General features: G+C 39.2%; 1 protein-coding gene across 2 annotated transcripts in view; it reads right to left on the minus strand.

Annotated features, from left to right (window-relative positions):
* Nucleotides 1-302: 302 nt before the first annotated feature.
* Nucleotides 303-18,253, minus strand: part of gng12a (guanine nucleotide binding protein (G protein), gamma 12a) — a 28,995-nt gene continuing 11,044 nt past the window's right edge. For both annotated transcript variants that reach the window (XM_061043500.1, XM_061043499.1), the window contains exons 2-3: nt 3,640-3,748; nt 303-2,399 (exon numbers count right to left, since the gene is read on the minus strand). In XM_061043500.1, coding sequence (XP_060899483.1) covers nt 2,274-2,399; nt 3,640-3,732 — 219 coding nt within the window. In that variant the 5' untranslated portion in view covers nt 3,733-3,748 and the 3' untranslated portion in view covers nt 303-2,273. The remainder of the gene's footprint in view (nt 2,400-3,639; nt 3,749-18,253) is intronic.

Consider the following 18,253-nt stretch of genomic DNA (forward strand, 5'->3'; position numbering starts at 1 on the left):
CAAGGTCGGAGAGACCCGAGCGGCCACCGGGGGAGAAAGACAACAGACTCTCAGGCAGAGCAGACCTTTTCCCAAAATAGTTTCTCTATCTTCAAGAGCGGAAATCAGGGTTTGGCTCTGTCTATCTTTAGCTCTGTTGTGCTCTCTGGTTTCTGACAGACATGATGAGAGGCCCGAGGTCTCTCCCATCCCCACTGAGTTATAAATACACCACTAATGAGAGGAAATGGACACAGATACACTGTGGGCAGCTTCTGTCTGCACAATAAGAGAGCAAAATCAGGAAAGACAGTACTGATCTCGAATGTGTCGAGTGTGCAGGACAACACATCTTTATTGAGATATTAGTACAGTATTGCACTGTAGGAATGCTTCACTTAATTAATCGTAGTTAAGTCTTCATACAAAGGTTGGTATATTAATAAAGACATTTATCAAAATGCAGATTCTGACAGTTAAATGAATCCATCAACGGTGCAATAAGGCAGTTACAGAGTTACAGAACAGACAGAGGACATGGCAGTGGTAGTCTGAACTCTTTCTTATAAGAGGCAAACAGGAACGATTTATTGCAAGTAAGAACAAGACAATCAAAAATACGATTGGATAATAGCACAAGATCTTGCTGATTTGAAGACCTGAAGGTACCCTTTGGAGAAGGCAACAATACCAAAAAGCAGAGCACCAGGTACTGTAAGTGAAACACAATTTAACAGGTTCTACTAGTGACGCAAGGACAAACACAGATGGCACGATTAAGTTACAGATCACCTTCACCCCACAGATAAAAACATTCAATAGAAACTGTTTTTCTTAAAGACAATTCTCCCGTTAAGAGTGTTCTTCTGGACACAAGGCAGACAGAAGTAAGGCTTTAGAGTGTAGGAAAATGTCATGTTTGCTATCTAATATGATTTTTGTTGTTAGATTACACAATAGCAGGTATGTTCACCCAGAGAATCACAACATGAAGGACTCATTAGACTGAAGATCAAAGACCCCCACCCACACAAATGTTATAGTTAAAATGAAAAGTCTTGTGTGTGTTTTTAATCACTAATGCACGCTGCCATTTGCAGCAATAACACTTTAAGACAACACATGTTGTGCACATTGATTCAATCAAGACACTTGTAATTAGCATGTAGGCGTTACTCACAGTGTTGTAACACTTGTTGGCGTGCCATCTTTGTCCTACAAATATCATACCACAGAGTGTTTTCAGAGGGAATGTTTTTAGCAAAAAGTCTCAATCAGACCCATATTATGATGTTTTGAAATGCAGTAGCACTGATTTGGCTTGGTCCTAGGTTCTTCATTATTACACAGTGTTGCACTACACACACAATTAGCTGACACTCAGAGTAAAAAAAAAAGAAAGAACATTTTTTTCTGTATTTTTGTGATATAAGCGTGTTCATCTTTGTATTTTGCAAGCACTGCTTAACAATCACAGCACTGAGGTCATATCTTCAGGAGGCTCCAATCAGAGCAGAGATTATTTTGTATTAATGGTGTTTAGATCTCAGGTCTTTTGTATCTCTCTATGCTGCTTCATTTAAATCAGCTGACAGAAAACACTATTTTATGGTAATCATACTTGCAAGTACCCCACAGGAAAACAATGTGTCAAATGTGCAAGTGGATTGCTGTGGACTTGGGTAACAGAATAGTTTGAGTGTCTGAATTTAACACAAGATTTAGTGACAACACTGCACAAGACTCTGTGATAAGACTCCATTATCCAATGATCTTAACTTCGAAAAAAAAAGTTTGTTAAATACTTGTCAGAATGCAGAATGAAGCCTTATTTTAAGAGCTGTGTTTACCATCTTAAAACTTTTAAACTTTAAAGGTACAGAGGAGGAACTTTGGCTGCATGAATCCAGTTTAGAGACAATAACAGTAACCGCCTGGTGTAGAGGAGACTGTTTACGTTAGCAAGGACTATTCCACCACGTAGCATAGCCCAACTAAATATATGCTGGTGATTATTATTGAAGCAACACAGAGTACCTGATGCCAACACAAATCCTGCAGCCATGTTAGTGGTCAGAGCTGAAAATGATGCTTAAAGAAAGAACAGTACAGGCTAATAGGCTTTCTTATCTCATTATGAATTGCTGTTTTGAAGAAAACAGTTTTGAATTGCATTGAACAGGTGAACAGATGGTAATGATATGATCACAGTCCACCTCTCACTTTCATCCCAACAAAAAGAAAACAGCAACATTAATAAGCAAAAAAAACCCATAAAGGCTAAGTGGCATCCATTACAATATAGTGCAGGGTTTTTTGTCCTTGAAGGGATTGTCTGAGGTGGGGATGCCCATAAGTAGAGGGTCGTTTCTGGCATGTTCACTGCAGTAGTTCATGAGGTCTGCAGAGGCCTTCGATACCTGCAGAAACAAAAGAGAACAAACAAATACACTTAGTGGCTTTAAAGCCAAGGTTCTTAAATGTATGGGCTACTACTTCTATGGGTACTTAAAGCTTCATCATGGTTTTCAAACATCAATATTTGTCCCTAGTCCGTCTACAAACCCCCAAATTATGAGAAAAATCCATCCTCTAAGTCTTTTGTCTGCTCCACTTTCCAGAAAATGTGTGCTCAAACATGCTGTTTGGAGATTTTCTCTTCATGACATCACAAAGGGCAGTAACCCCTCCCCCAGGTGGATGTCACTCCCAAAGTCAGGTGTTTGTTCTGACCTCTGAATCTGCCTTCTCACTGTTAACAATAGCGCATGGAGCGAGAAAACCCGTTCCATGGTCGTGGTCAGACTCAGCTCATTTGCATTTAAAGCTACAGACACAGAAACAGCCTGTTCTGAGCAGGGCCTTTAATACAGGGCTTTGTCGGCATGATCAAATACAGGATCAGAGTGGATTTTCACAGGCATGTTTTGGAGACCTCTGACACTTTAACTGGTTGGAAAGGAATTAAAAATAATATCAGTCACTCAAGTCCTAAAATATTCTACAATACAATTAAGATGGAAAATGTAAGTTTGTAACCTTGATAAGCCACTCTTTATATTCATTCTTTGCAACTGTTGAATTTATTTTTCTGCGTAACGTTGTTCAATTTAAGTCAACGATTTAATTGAATAAGAAAAAACAAACAAGAAACCGGATTTATGGTTGAAACATAGCAACAATACATCTGAAATTATTGTGAAAGAATACAAAAGAAAGCAAAAGCAGAGCCTACAAAAATATCAAATATCGGAGGAATATGTTTTTAACCTCCACAGGCCATTTTTTTTATCGCGGGAAAAGTTGCCTTAATAGTTGGATGAAGCAAGCATACCCCATGTAGTTCTCTTCAAACAAAGATTTTTGCAGTGATATTTTACACCATATAGGTAAAACATTTTTAAATCTATATTTAGTTAAAACATTTTGAGCTGGGGACTCTCAAACGTAAATGTGAACTAGGGCGTCGCTGAATGCTAAAGTTAGCCGTTTTCTGATGGTAATGAGTTATCAAACATGTTTCTCAACATGAAATGTGGTTCCATCTTTCTCTGGAGTTTCAGTAACTTTTGTCTTGGTCAAATAATAAATTCAAAAACAAATAATAAAGGCTGGATTTAGTTTAGAGAAAGGAGTATATGTGAAGTTTTTGAACTGTACCTTTATCCTCTCGATGCTTGCCTCTATTCTCAGCTGCTGCACCGTTCGCTGGGCATGGGCGATGTTATTGGAGCTATGAGCCTTCGAGGACATCCTGGGCAATGCAACACTGCAATAAACAACAACAAAGAAACACTTTAAAAACACTGAGGAGAATGGAAGGTTTGGTGTGCAGCTGGTTTTGCATGTTGAGTAAAGATATACAGTAATACAGTAATGCGGCTTAAAACACAAATTAAGTACACAATTAAGTATGACGCAAATATGTGTTTCCTACAAGATAATGTGTATGACTATTGGGATCAAAAACATCTTTTGTATCATAAGTCAGCAAAGCGAATAAGTGAGTGTTGCAGTAAATGTCAGTCTGTTAATGTTTAAAGGTACTGCAGGTGAGTGTAAACATACAGGTGTTGTTTTCGAAGGATAAACGACTCCACTTCCATACTTCCTGTTCCTCTCAAGAGTTGTTCCCAAAAATGACATCATCAGCTATTCTTTTTATCATAAGTAAACACAGAGCCGAGGCACAGCCTTACACAAGCAAAGCTTTTTTATTAGTGTTTAGTGCAAGGTATAGTAAAAAACTCCAGAATACTTTGAGTTTCATCTTTTTTTCCTTTGGTTGTAAAATTTTGCAAGCCTTCAGGCGGTGCAGAGCCCCCGCTGCCAGACATGACACAATAAAAGCACATAGTTTCAGTGTGGACATGGTGAGCTCGGCTGATTAGTGCTTAACTACAACAATGGCTGAATATCTGACACTGCAGGATAGCTATATTTAAACAAAAAGCTGCAGAAATGTAAAGATTTCACTGTGAAATCTGTGTGACATGTGACTGAGGGGCTGATGTGTGTGAGTAATTTGTGATTATTCTTCCTGTTAATCATTTTCAGCCTGCGTAGAAACAAGCCTGGACACGTCCTACATACAGTCCATGCGCAGCTCCAGCTCAACTGTCCCCCGCCCCCCTCAGCTCATACTTCCTTTAATTGCTTGTTTTTCTCACACATAAGTATTTCCTTTTTCTGCTAATTTCTCAGTAAGCAACAGGAAGCTCCACAGTCAGTTTCTCAGAAGTTTTATTGTGAAATTCATGAGAAAAGCTTCTTCAGGTTACATAACCTACATTATTTGCATTTTGTTATTTGCATGATGTCGTTTAACTTCAATATTTTGGTGCGAATACACTCCAAATTTATGTCATGAGTGTACAGTGCTGGGAAGTCCCTCATGTCACAGTTGTTTCAAATAAAAAGAAAATACAGGAAGGGGAAATAGACCAACTCACACAGCAGCTGAGGTCATGTTCAGAATGTGAAGCTTAGATGTTGTTTGAATGTCAAACTACTGTGTTCCAGGTTTCATACAAAAATAAGTATTTGTCAATCTGTCAAATCATGATCATGTAACAGCTTCTCGATGGGTCACCTACTGGAAAGACAACGAATGTTAAAAATCCAGTACAGTCATACAGCAGCTAACGTTAGCATTCAGCCAGTTAATGGATTATACAAGTGTTAGCAAGGAAGTGTCTGAATGCTAATATATTCATTTGGTAGTCCTCCAAGGCGGATTCTTAGCTAGCATTATGTTAGTGTGTGTGAGTGTCTTTACAGCTAACCTAATGTAAGCTAGGAAGTGTTTAAATAATAGACAATATCACTGTTAGCTAGGACCTGGATTGTAGCAAAAATGGACGTTTGGTTATATAACATGTTACAAGAGTTACAAATAAATCCTAGCTAACATTATGTTGGAGCGTAGAAAATTTACTTCACAACTCACATCATGCAAGCTAAGAAGCGCTTAAATGCTAACGTAAGCTGTTGGCTAACACTAGCTTAATGTCATCAAATGTGTTGTTTTAACTTGAACTATAACCAGATTTCACTCTGGGGTTTTTTCACCGTAACTTGTCTTTTTTGAATGCTCATCAATCAAGAACTGATTGTAGAAAACACTAAAAATTATAAAACATTATAAAATGCAGCAAAACTTTAAAATAGCATTTGAGCTTCCCACCCTGAGCACAATGTCACTGCATGTCTGATCATGGCTGTTTTGTTAATATATACAACATATAAGAGTAACATGCACTAACTTTTTTAGCAGAGCTTAACATATTTGTCTTGTTTTGTAAAACCCTGTCTGCACCTCATTGACCCTGCAGGAAGAAGTCCCTCCAGAAAGTCTCTGATGCTGCTGCTAAATCGGACTGTACTAATTTGTTTCAGACACAAAGAGAAAAAAAAACAGAAGGGGAAAGGAAGGAAAATCTCCATTTTCAGACTCCAGCTGGGGAGTGCCTGATTAAAGAGTTTCGTTTCAAGCTGAAGACGAGTAATCACTCCACAGGAAACAGCCAGAGATAATTCAAAGGGTGCATGATAAAGATAACATGAAAGTGAGACATAAAAGGGGAGCGCACAGCACAATGCAAAGTGAACTATCTTACTAAAGAAACATTCTCAGGTTAGTCAGAAAGGCGAGGCACCACAGGTGAAGAGTGCAAAATCCCTTTATCCATACATGACGAGTGATGGCATTTATTCCTATAGATCTGAGGAGGTCATGAAGGCTGAGCACCAAGTTTGTTCCCCTGCAAACATCTTTAATGTTAGAAAACACTCAAATGACTCCATCTGTATGGCATTGCAGGTTTAGTTGAAGATATCCTATATTATATCATATTTATTATATTTTGGTCTTTTAAAAAATACATCTGAAAATTCCTTTCTTTAGAATTTGCTGTCAAAGTCTACAGGTACTTTAAAGATATATTTTCAATCTTTCTCTTACAGTTACCACTTTACTGACAATCATGAACTCATTGACTCTTATATGGCTGGCTGGGAAACAGTTAAACAAATCTTTTATGGCAGAGAATTTACTGCTACCAGCTACATAAAAAAAATTCACCTCCTGTTGCTTGTAAGCAAACCAGATTTGCATGGTTTATAAATTGTGTAATATGCAAACACGGTACAGAAGCTGCTGATTAATACAACATGCAAAAGGTGATAGCAGGAGAAATGCAAACAGACATTGCATGACAGGGCTGCAGGGAAAATACAACCCCTTAGAATTCCAAACAGTGGATGTTAGCAAAACTATGTTGTTTAATAACCAAGATTTTTCATATTTAAGGATGTAAACGGTCTCTGGTGGTCTATGGTCAGTGCAGCGCAGTATGTCAAAACGTAGTGTTCTGCTGAAACCTTAACTGTGAGCAGCTGGCATGACCGTGAGTCTGGAGAAACTGGATGGATCATTACTCTGCCCTGCTAAAATGATCTTTGACAGCTGAGAGACTGTAAACAAATACCAGATCCTGTTAGAATTGGGAGCCTGGGCTTGAGTGTCATTATGACATGTAAACTAATCTGTTAGCATGGTCGATGATGTCTAAAAGGTATTGGTTAATTGGCTACTCTCATTTTATCCTTTTTTAATTATAAATTCCTGATAAGTAGTTTAACATAGGATATAATCATTTAAAGAGCATCTCTGACTTAATCTGTTATCAAGACAAATGAAAAATAATTCAAGTAAAATGGATCCTGGAATTTGTTTTTAGAGTCATATATGTATGAAGGACATGAAGTGTTTGACTTTTGGACAGAGGTTGGCTTGCTTCAAGTTTTTGTCTTTCAAATGTAAAGTTTTGGTTATTTTTAGTGAGCTTCTTCACGAATAACCTTTAAACAGTACAAAAAAAAGCTGCAAAGACTGACAGTCATTTTTGATAAGGCCATGTGTCACCTTAGGGATCATGACCTGCAGGGTAAAAAAAAAGAAACCTCGGCTGTCGTTTACATGAAATCTGAAAAATAAATTATTCCTTACATGCTGGTTAAGCTGAGATTTCAAACTGATGCGTGAAGTGAAAAGGAAAGAAAAGGCACTTAAATCCCAGGTTTGATTCCTGCAGGCTATCTGAGTCAGACTGTGCAGCTGTGTGATGTGATGCCAGCTTCTGACTGAAACTCTATGGGAGGGCATCAGTGTGTGGCATCACGCACCATGCAGGGCTCCTATGAACATATAGGACACCCTGCAAAAGTTACCTCCAAAGATCAGAAAGAGACCACCCCCTTCACAGCCCACCCTATCACAAAACACACAGACTTCCACATGCACACACATCAGGCAGGACCACCCCTGCTCTGCTCTAGCTTACACACACACACACACACACACACACACACACACACACACACACACACACACACATCCAGTCGCCCACATGTGATTCATTAACACAGCGTTCAAAGTGCCAAGAACAGGGAGCCATTATGAGTCAGTGCCATTAACACTCAGAGATGAAAAACTGTGTGTGTGTGTGTGTGTGTGTGTGTGTGTGTGTGTGTGTGTGTGTGTGTGTGTGTGTGTGTGTGTGTGTGTGTGTGTGTGTGTGTGTTACACTGCTTCTACACTGCAGCTCATGCCCAAAGAAAACTCTTTAAAATGCTGCTGACGAACACAAACGACCTCCATTAGAGCTGAAAGAGGAGTCGCCTGTCAGACGTACAGTATGTGTGGTCCCCTCAGAGTATCTGAGGCTTTTACTTTGAAGGAGCTTTTAGTAATAAAGAAACACCGCTTGAAATAAACTGCGTCGGGGCGTCAGTATTGCTGGCTGCACTTAAGACTTTACTTGAGGTGATGAGAGGTGGGGGCACTGATTTATGCAGACTACGGTTTAAATTATGTCTCTGCAAAGCCTGTGGGTGAATCACTGGCTCTATTACAATTAGTTATAATAGTATCAAAAATACACATTTGAACTTTTCATTGATTGTTTCACATTTTAGTCAGCATCAGGAGCGAGCAGAGATATCAGTTAGCAAGGTTATTATCGTTAACAAATAACAACGGAAACAAAACAAAAGGCTCTACAGAAAAACTGTATCCACATCAACCCTTGTCCCTTGCTTCAAGTTGTTGCATGAAGGCTAAAAGTAACGTCTGTTTATTACATAGATATTTGTTTATAGAGATAGATCTGTTCCTACCAGAGAAGTGCAGTAAGGATTATTGTAAGGGGTAGAGGAGCAGATGTAGGCACCTTAAAATATCTTTAGTAAGTGTCAGAGCAACTTGGGTAGGTTGGGCTGCAACTAATGATTATTGTCAATGTAAAGTAAGTAAGTAATAGAAAGTTAGATCAGATTTATTCCTGATTTTTAAACCTGCAAAACTGAAAACCCTCTATTAAGCAAACGCCATTAGATGGTGAATACAACAATAAAACTATTAACACCAGCAAGCAAGCTTAGACATTGTGGAATGTTAGCATGCTGATGTTAGCGTTTGGCTCAAAGCACCAGGGTTGCAGTCCTCAACCACAAACAGGACAGCTATTCATTTACTGCGGGTTAAAAATGATCGTGCACAGTGCTTTTATTTTTTCATCTGCTAAAATACAATTAAAGCAGACGTTTTAAAACCAGCAGCACTCGTGAAGATCATGCTTCTAGTTCCTTGTATACCTTCTGCCTGGCGTCAGTCTGATTTTATATATAACCAGCTGAGAAGTGAAGAGCAGTGAATTGTGGAAATACAATATTTACAGTCTAGACGGATGTCTGCCGCTTTGAACAAAAGAGAGTTCAAAGACTCGGAGCCTGGCCACAAGCCAGTATATTGGTGGTACTCACACACACTTGCTCATTGACAACGCTCTCATTTCTACCACTCTCTCTCTCTCTCTCTCTTTTTCTCTGCACGCAGGAGTTCCCAGTCTGCAGGCAAAGCTAAAAGTAGCCTTCTCACTCTTTCTGCTGGCTGTCAGCACTTTCCCAGCTGAATGAAAAACCGTCTCCTGCTGCACCTTCAACATGACCTTGTACTGAAGTTCACACTCAACAGACCAAAGCAGAGGCCCTGCTGCTCTCTCCTCCTGTGTAACTATAAACATGGACCTGTTCTCACTTGGTTACCGTGCTTATCAACCTGAATAATACTGAGTAATCATCTCTTCTGTTGCTGAGTGAAGCTGGATTGTGTTTATGAGGCAGTGGGGTAGACTGCGAGTGTTGGTGTGTGAGAACAAAAAGGGTTAGGCAGGGAGGAGACGGGGAGAGCTCCCACTTCAGAACCACCACAGTGACATCACCACTTTCCCACCAGAAAAGAGAAAGCTGTTTTAAGGATGGAGGCCAACCTTGTTTCCGTTGACACTGAAAATAACACAATGTCTTTGTTTACCAGGAGAAATAGAAACCATAGAGAATGGAGGACACTTAGGGCGCACTCACGCTAGGCAATCTGTACCATTCCCATGCACGCTTCACCCCTAAAGTCCAGTTAGTTTGACTAGTGTGAGTGCTCCGATCTGTGCTCAAGCACGGTACACCTCATGGCCCTGGCCTGGCACGCTTGGAAGAGGAGTGTTTCAGAACTGTACAGTACATGCACGAGCATGTGCTTAAGCTCGGTACAGAATAGAATCAGTTTATTGGCCATGTATGCTTACACACACACAGAATTTGTCTTCAGTAACTGTGATCTCAATGTACAAAAACACTAATATATACAAGGCTAAATAAGACAATAGTGCAGTGGTGAGTCGTGCAAAAAAAATGCTGAGATGAACATGATAATAAATATATAGTTATGTAACAGATGGTTAATATATATGAAGTAGAGTTTTTACAGTGTTTACATACGCAGTGTGTATGGATTGGTGAGAGGATAATATTTCAGTAACAACATGATTAAGTTATTTAAAGTTACAATAGTCTTAGGTACGGGACAACTTTGCCTAGAGTGAGTGCGCCCTGAACAACTCAGAATCTAAAAAAGCCTCGAGTGTCTTATTGTGACATGCAAACAACATCTGTATTTGCACATTATTCCCTGAAACCTCTCTAGGATTTAATTTGCATAAAAAGATTTAAAATGGAGCTAAAATAAATATTGTTTTGTGATGTAAAGATTTTGACCAAGCTTGTACATTTGTTTCAGCAAGTAGCAAAAGAAAAGACCCAACTTTTGTTGCACTTTCACAGCGCTGTTTTCAAGATGCAATACGGGGGTAAGAGCCTGTGTCGACTCAAATGTAAAGGCAAATATAAGGCATACTGATCTATTAAATATAACAACATTTATGACAGTCACTATCAAGAGAAGAGCTGCAAGTGCTGTAAGGACAGTAAGAGCAAAAAAACACAGTTAGTGGGCACAGGCCATAATGTAAATATTTGTGTTAAAATAAGATTAATAAATGTCCAAGAAAACGTTGTTTTAGTACTATTACCTCTTATTTAGCCTAGAGCTAACAGATTAAGCTGCTCAGTCATAATACTTATATTAATGAAGCTGGAGTGGTTATCCTTGTTAATGTTAATTCTTCTTCATGATATTCAAAAAGAATGATAACGCTTCGTAACAAGGCCAACATGAATCTTGTATTATCCAGTTGTTGTATATTTGTGTCTACTATGACCTCCATGTTCTTTAAACAGACAAATCTTGCAATATATTTCATAAATAATGTAGACACATATTACATAACTGTCTAGTAGGAAGAGGGACAATCCAGGATCAATTTGGAATCCTTTAAAATCCCTCACTTCTCTCCATCTCTCCTGTGAATGTCTAGTCAATGTATTTAAACACAGGAACATCTGTTTGCATCGGTTTTCTGTCACTATTCATCGTATACTGCTTATGTTTTTCAGTTTATTATCTGCTTTTATCTCTTCGCTGATACATGCATGCGTAATATTGGCTTAAGAATAATCTCCCCCCGGTTCCTTTTTTTTTGTCAAACAAGTCTTTCACTGGAAATGTAAACAAACATAGGATGTGTGGCCCAAATGATGTAATTGCTTGGTCTGAATTTGACCTAGTAAAAACAGAGCCAGTCGTTAACCATAATCATAAAGAGATATTCAATCTGCTTGCTGATGGTCAGTTGTGCTTTGTAGGTCATCAGTTAAATAAGTCAATGAACATAAACATATCTGATAAGCAATTGACAATCACACATTTTAGTTGTTAAATATAGCAATATTTTGAATATCTGCTTGTTGCAGTTTCTCCAGTCTGAAAGTTTTCTGCTTCTCTTTGTTACATCACTGTTTACTTAATATCTGTGGGGTTTGGATGTTTGGTTAGGCAAGACACCTGAAGACATCAATTCTGACTCTTTTTCCACAGTTGTCGGACTTTAAAGACTAAAACTTATTTTCTGTTTTTTAAATATACTTCAATAAATGATTTGTAAAAATAGTTTAATTTGGATGCCCTTGTTAATATTAAGTTTAATAAAGACAATGTGTAAAGTATTCAACATTAACAACTATGGCCGGTGCGAGTCAAAGAGTTCAAGTTTATTTTAAATTTACAAAATGGTGTCCCTCAAGGGTCCATACTAGGTCCTATGTGCTCTTGATGTCAAAGAAAACATTTAAGGATGTTTATCAGATGTTTTCCCTGAAAAACGAGATGGTTAAACATGTCCCAACATAAAATACCTTGGTTTTCTCTTTGAAGAAAATATGTCTCTTAATCAACATATCGATGTCTAACAAAAAAACCCTGAGGGTTTATTCTACCAAACAAAATGCTTTTTCTTTTGTCACAAAAAGAAGCTAATTTATGTATGCTTTTATCAGTGAGTGACTACAGGTGTATTCTTTTTAAGCATGCTACCTCATGCTCACTGAGGGTCTCGGACTCTGTGTACCATGCCATGTTGCAATGTGTCTCTGGTTTGGGTTTCTGCACATATCACTGTGTCTGAGAAAGTAGATTTTACTTCGTTATAAACAAATATGTACCAATCTTCCATCCTTCTATAAGGCCTTACTTCATGAACTGCCTTCTTATTCATGTGCATTACTGACTCCTAAAACTGTCAGTAGGTGTAACCTCAGGTCTCATAAACACATCATGTATGTCTTTCCACAAAATGTCTTTTTCATTTCATAGGAACATATTGCTTAATTAACCTGAAACTAGAGCATGTCATCAGCTTGGACAATTTTAAAACCAGGATAGAGGATCATTTGTCCAAAGAATTTACATAAGATAATATAAACCTTTAGTTATCCAACAACAGATAAAGTAACAGTGTAACAGCAGCAAAGAGCAAGGAAAGACAAAAAAGAACACACAGCCCACTATTAAATAATTGAAGAGCAGAAACAGTGGCAGTTGTTACAAATGTTGTCTGAACAGTTAAATAGAAAACACCATCAAGCACACAGTGCACATAAGAGTTGAACATGTTATTGCACCAAGTAAGTTCTGTATATTATTGCACATAAGTATGGTTATGGCATAGTTGGCCTGTTGTCTGTTCTTTGTGTTGAATTTTATCCTGCTGTCAGGACTCCCTCAACGAGATTTTGTATCTTAATGGGAATATTCCTGGTATGTTAAAGGTTACAGGAAAATAAAATGTTCTGCCTTTTGTGTCCAAAAAGCATAAAATACAAAATTTTATATGGATATCATTTTTCTATCATGTTCTATACAAAGTACTGCTTATTTGCAGCCATGAGTGAAGGACACAGAGCTGAGAGAAACACAAAGCTACTCTGTGTTCTTTAAAGGAACATTGTGGAGGCTTGGAGCTGCAGCACCACCCAGAGCTGCAGGTATGGCTGCTGAGATAAGCGAAGCTGACACGACCCCACCCAGGCCACTGGCTACAAACGCACTGCAAGGGAAATACTGGGAAATTCAGCACTCTCGTTGCCCATCTGCAAAGGCTTGTGATTGGCTGCAGGGTTTTTCATAATTCCTGTGTAAGCAAACGTTTCCTGGAAAAGCTGCTGGGCCGTGCAAAGGTTAATGGAAAGTTGTCTAGATTCAACATGTGGTGCTACAAATACAACATGAAAAGATTTTTGTTCAAACTTAAACCGTCATACAGTAGGTTCTTCTGAATCTGGAGTCCTGCACAATCCTGTAAAAATGTTGTGGCTCGACAGGATGAAAAACAATCTGGCATATTGTAAAACAGTGTCTAGACAGAAAACTAGACTGGACTCATTTCTGCAGGATTTCTAATCCTAAATTCATGTGCAATTACTAGAGGCTCATTCCTGTCCAAATAAACTCTGAATGATTCCTTGTTTCAAACACAGACGAGATGTCTGACGAGTTATGCTGCAGGAATTACAAGTCGACCCAGTTCATTATGAAACCAATTCAAAAAACACAACAAAAAAATTGCTGCATGTCAAGTTAGATAAGGTGAGCACATCCAGGAGATAGAAGGCTAATCAGTGTCCTTCAACATGGTGATATTAGAACAGGATACTGTGAACATGCAGTGTTAGTTAGCATGTGTGTCAGAGACTCTGACTGCTCAACATAATAACAGATAACAGTGATAACAGATGGGACAAGTTACTCTCTGGTATGTAAGGATTAAGCAGAATTCTCAGGGTGAAATGAGATAAGCTCTAGCAGGGGGACCATACTCATACTTGTCTCATCTGCTCACCAAATTTGCCTCATTTAGCTTTGCACAGTAATGGTGCAGGAGCGATTCCTTCTACCGTCAGATTAGAGATTATATTAGAGGATGAATGCACACAGACAGTCACTTTCTTCACACCATTCAAAAACAACAACAACAACAACCACACAGCCGTAACTCTGCCCTTGACTTGTTTGACCTCTCTGCACACAGCACTGTGCATGCCAGGTGGTAAGATATGTCTCCTGAAGTGCTGAGTGAGACAGTCTGAGCTAGCAGGGTCAGCTGTCCTTGCTGGAGAACAAATTGTTAGTTGTGCAATCCTTAATGTGTGTGCTGATGAATGGTTTAAAAGATATATGGTTTATAAGAGTAGTTTGGGCAAGTGAAGGTCAAACGGATACCTGCAGACCTCTCCAGCGAACAGAACAACTTCTGTATTTTGGTAAACACCGGGACTTAAACCGGCGACCCTCCGGTTCCCAACCCAAGTCCCTACAGACTGAGCTACTGCCGCTCCCATATATACATAATGAAAGAATATTGATTTGTACAGTAGGCCTATTCTCTTGTCTCTTGAAAAGTAAATAAACACAAGTGCATGTTATTTTGAAATAACACTGGCTACGGGGTTTTTTTCAGTTCCATAAAGTAAAAATAATTAGTTCAATTATCAATTTGTATCGGATTGAACTGGACCGAATCATTCTGTGTTTTAATGAATCGTCCTGAATTGGCTCATAGCTCTACAGAATTCATCTCATTGAATCTCCTTGTAAAGGAGAGATTTACACCCCTTTAATGCAGGTTTGACAGCATAATTGTTTTTTAACAAATGAGGTATCATCAAAATGTGTTTTACAGCGCAGACAAGAAAGGGACATCATTCTCATTAAGACAAGGAGAAACTACACGAGACTCAGAGGTGACAGGATTATAGGTGAGACGTCGCCCTTTTCCATTGGTGTAACTGTAAACTGAGCTCCTTGCATTCCTTCCACAGGAAGGTCGGTATGAAATGAGCCAATTATGTAAAGACTTATTTTGATGCTGAACAAATTCAGACATAACTCCTGTCTTTACGCACAGGACGCCACACGACTGGGAGGAACATAAAACCAGACAAAGAGGTCAGCCAGCGCCTTACGGATATCATCAGCCGCTCGAGTATGCACTAAAAATAGCCAGCAGGTTTGTGTTGTTGCTGGCAGCAGTGGAGCGACTTTAAGCTAAAACTGCTCCTACAGTAGCTAAGTATTACCAAACTGAATGCCAGCTGGGTATCATCCAGATTAGAGAGTTCTTTGCAGTTTCCACTGAGGTGCCTATGAGCCTCTGTTCCTCTGTTTAATGGGCCATTATCAGGAGAAGAGCAGCCCAAAACAAACAGAGGCCTGTGGCAAATAATGCCCTTCAGACGTCACTGCAGACGCACACAGGGTGACATGCAGGAGACACGGCCGACCTAGGCAGAGAGAGGCTGCCAGGCTGCGTCTCTCTGCTCTGCCCCTCAGAAAACAAATGCTATTGTTGTAAAAAAAAAAAATACACAAAAGAAAGCTTAGTGCATGCAGAGTGGAGTTTGCTAGAAGCGGTGATGTAGAGGCCTGTAGAAAAACACGAGTGAGGGAGACTGAGAGAGATAAGAGTAGTATGTGTGCGTGAGAGGAGAGAGAGAGAGAGAGAGAGAGAGAGAGAGAGAGAGTTCAGCTGGAGAGAGCTAGCTGTGCAGCTGTGTGTATGTTGTGTTTGGCTGCATGCCAAAAATCTGCAGCCGGCGACAGGAACGCTATAAAACTTAAAGCTATTGTGAGTGGGGTTTTTTTTTTTTCGCCTTTCGTCTCAGTCACTCATCCCTCTGAAAGCTGCTATTCATGGGGAGGGCAGAGAGATACTACACAATGGATCTCCATCTCTCTCGCCCCAAATGGGCCCTGCCTATATGGAACAATAAACAGGCGTATTCAGTCTTTCCAGCCTCCACCCCTGATCTGGTCAGACTACATGTGCACTACTGCTGCAGCTAAAAGGTGGAAGATTGGAGGCCAAAGGTCCGTAGTGTTGTTGGTTGTGTATCCCCACCTCCACCACCCCCACAGAGGGATTAAACGACAGCGTGCACGGATGGAATAATTGATAAAGACTCAGACGTCACAGCTCATTAGAAAGCAACGTAAAGGTCGTAAAAGTGCATTTGTTTTTGAAGAAGAGAGGAAATGGGATTAGTCAGAGGGTGACATAAATGGGGATGGGGTGTGTGCGCATGTGTGGGACAAAGACTGGGTGTGTGTTTGCATGTGTGTGTGTGTGTGTGTGTGTGTGTGTGTGTGTGTGTGTGTGTGTGTGTGTGTGTGTGTGTGTGTGTGTGTTAGAAGGTGCAAAGTCTACTTATGTGTATTTGATGTTTGTTTTTTTTATGGTATTTAGCTACACTCACAATATTTTTATTATTAGCTGGTTACACTGAGGAAATTAAAAATAATGCAAACCTTACACAATGTTTGTCTATCTAAATAGCTCACTTTGTTCATTTGTTCCGTTAATAAAAACTATAAATACATTTTGTAATAATCAGACTCGCACTGCAATATTTAGTGAGATTAACAGATGAATTCAATCATAGCTGTCAGTCCTGTTAAACAGGACACAGGGACTAGAGGTAGAAAAATGCAGTAGCCTGATTTAAAGACAACTTTCTAAACAATGTGAAAGGTTAAACAAAAAAACACTTTTCATTCAACTTGGTGGTGAAATTCCACATTGAATTAAAAAAAAAAATCCTCTCAAGGAAATCCCAGGAAAATTCCAAATCAAGCTAGTAAAGCTGCATGAGGAAGATCCCTGAACTTCAGTCAAGAGAAGATTTTATCAAACATTTTGAGCAGCAGAATATTAAGAACAACCCCAATTTGCATTTCAGAAAACCCTAACAATGGATTAATAGCTCCACATTAAAGAATGATGGCGTGTCATGTGATGTGGAGTCACTGCAGCTGACGTGTGACTCTAAACACATGGAAGTCTTTCAGCAGAGAGAGAGACACCATGTGGAAGCTACTAGAACTGTGATCAGTCACACTGCTTTCTCCCTCAAGCCTCACACACCAGAGGAGAGAGATTGATACAAATGAAGACAATCAAGAAAGGCTAAGTGATGAGCACAGGTAAAATAACAAAACAGAACATAAACATAGGTTGTGTAGACAAAGCTCTCTTTAATTTAATTAAAGGGGTTATATTATACATCATATCCATGTGTCCTGTGCATGATTAGGCACATCTACTGTATGTGCAAAAATTCAACAGTTCAGAGTTCACTCAGATGTCACATGAGCACCTTATATAACTTAGTATTAAGTATATTTATTTGCTTGTTTGTTTCCTTCATTTGGAAAAAGCTTGTTGGAAAATACAAGATGTTAGCATGATGAGTTAGCATACATGCTAATCTGGATCTGTATTTAGAACATTACACACAGCTAAATGTGAGTACAAGTGTATTGGTACAGGAGTATGGGTTGTGCAGAAAATAAACACTATGTTTTTGAGTTAGTTATTTTAATATTTAAAAGTTTGATATCGCAGCAGCAGTTTTCATCAATAAAAATGCAGTTGAACTGAAACTGCAATCAGATGCTACCTACCACCCACTGCACAGAACATGATTCATGTTCGGGCATCGCCTCATTAAATCAGTGGATATTTGAGAAGCTCTGCTTACTCTGAAGTGTCGCTCTGAGGATGAAATGTATTTCTCTACAAACTGCTGACCTTTGTTCTCACAGGTCAGAGGGCAAATGAGCGGCTCCGGCAGTGTAGGTATCGCTTTCTGTCCCGACTCTGAGCAGGTTCCCTTACAAGTCTGTATTGACATTACTTTGAATAATTAAATGTCCTCAAATACTCCTGCAGTCTATTCGGAACACTTGCACACTCCCTGACGTTGGTATAGTAAAACTAAAAACACCAAAGCCATGCTACAGTTTACAGGAAGTGTGGGATCATTTCAGGAGAAGTCACATGGTCTCACAAACCGTCTTTATCTTAAGCACTGATTGTGATTAGTTCAGGACTGAATGATCCACATTATCTGCAAGCAAGAAGGAACAGAGACTCAGGAATGACAGACATGAAGTTACTGCACGTGATCTCTCACACACACACACACA

This window comes from Labrus mixtus, chromosome 8 (genome assembly GCF_963584025.1).
Source record: "Labrus mixtus chromosome 8, fLabMix1.1, whole genome shotgun sequence".
In the NCBI taxonomy this organism is placed as follows: domain Eukaryota; kingdom Metazoa; phylum Chordata; class Actinopteri; order Labriformes; family Labridae; genus Labrus; species Labrus mixtus.